This window comes from Bison bison, unplaced genomic scaffold (assembly GCF_000754665.1).
Source record: "Bison bison bison isolate TAMUID 2011002044 unplaced genomic scaffold, Bison_UMD1.0 scf7180017863493, whole genome shotgun sequence".
Lineage (NCBI taxonomy): Eukaryota > Metazoa > Chordata > Mammalia > Artiodactyla > Bovidae > Bison > Bison bison.
The window spans coordinates 13,806-14,579 of NW_011494065.1; the positions used below are offsets into that span (position 1 = coordinate 13,806).

At 47.3% G+C, this 774-nt stretch overlaps 1 protein-coding gene across 1 annotated transcript; it reads left to right on the forward strand.

Annotated features, from left to right (window-relative positions):
- Nucleotides 1-64: 64 nt before the first annotated feature.
- Nucleotides 65-772, forward strand: LOC104983864 (olfactory receptor 4C6-like; the record flags this gene model as incomplete). Its single annotated transcript, XM_010833387.1, has 1 exon — nt 65-772. A coding segment is annotated over exon 1 (708 nt), but the record flags the coding sequence as incomplete, so codon positions are not given.
- Nucleotides 773-774: the final 2 nt, after the last annotated feature.

Below are 774 nucleotides of genomic sequence, written 5' to 3' on the forward strand. Positions count from 1 at the left end.
TGGAATCATATTCTTTTGTAGATTTTCCAGCTCAGAGAGATAAGCTTACATCAGCCCATAGTAAATGGGGAATCCCGACAATGTGACGGAATTCATTCTTTTGGGCATTGCAAAGAATCCAGAGCTGCGGAAAATACTCTCTGCAGTGTTTCTAATCATGTATGTGTCCACCATTTTGGGAAACCTCCTCATTGTGGTAACTGTGGTCACAAGTCAGAGTCTGAGATCACCCATGTATTTTTTCCTTATGTCCTTCTCTCTCACGGATGTCACCTACTCTTCTGTCATTGCCCCCAAGATGATTGTGGACTCCCTCTCTGAGAGCACTGCCATCTCCCTCAAAGCCTGCATGGCCCAGGTCTTCATTGACCACTTCTTTGGTGGAGTGGGCATCATCCTTCTCATCATGATGGCCTATGACTGCTACGTGGCCATCTGTAAGCCCCTGCACTACATGACCATCATGAGGCCTTGGATGTGCTGCTTACTACTGGGATGGTCATGGGTGGGGGCATTTACCCATGCAACAGTACAGCTTCTCTTCATGTATCAAATTCCCTTCTGTGGCCCTAACATCATTGATCATTTTATGTGTGATTTGTTTCCATTGCTGAAACTGGCCTGCATGGATACCCGCATTCTGGGTCTCTTAGTTATCCTCAACAGTGGGGTGATGTGTATGGCCATCTTCTTCATCCTTGTCACCTCCCATGTGGTCATCCTCTGCTCCCTGAAATCCTGCAGCTCTGAAGGGCAGTGTAAAGCCCTCTCCAC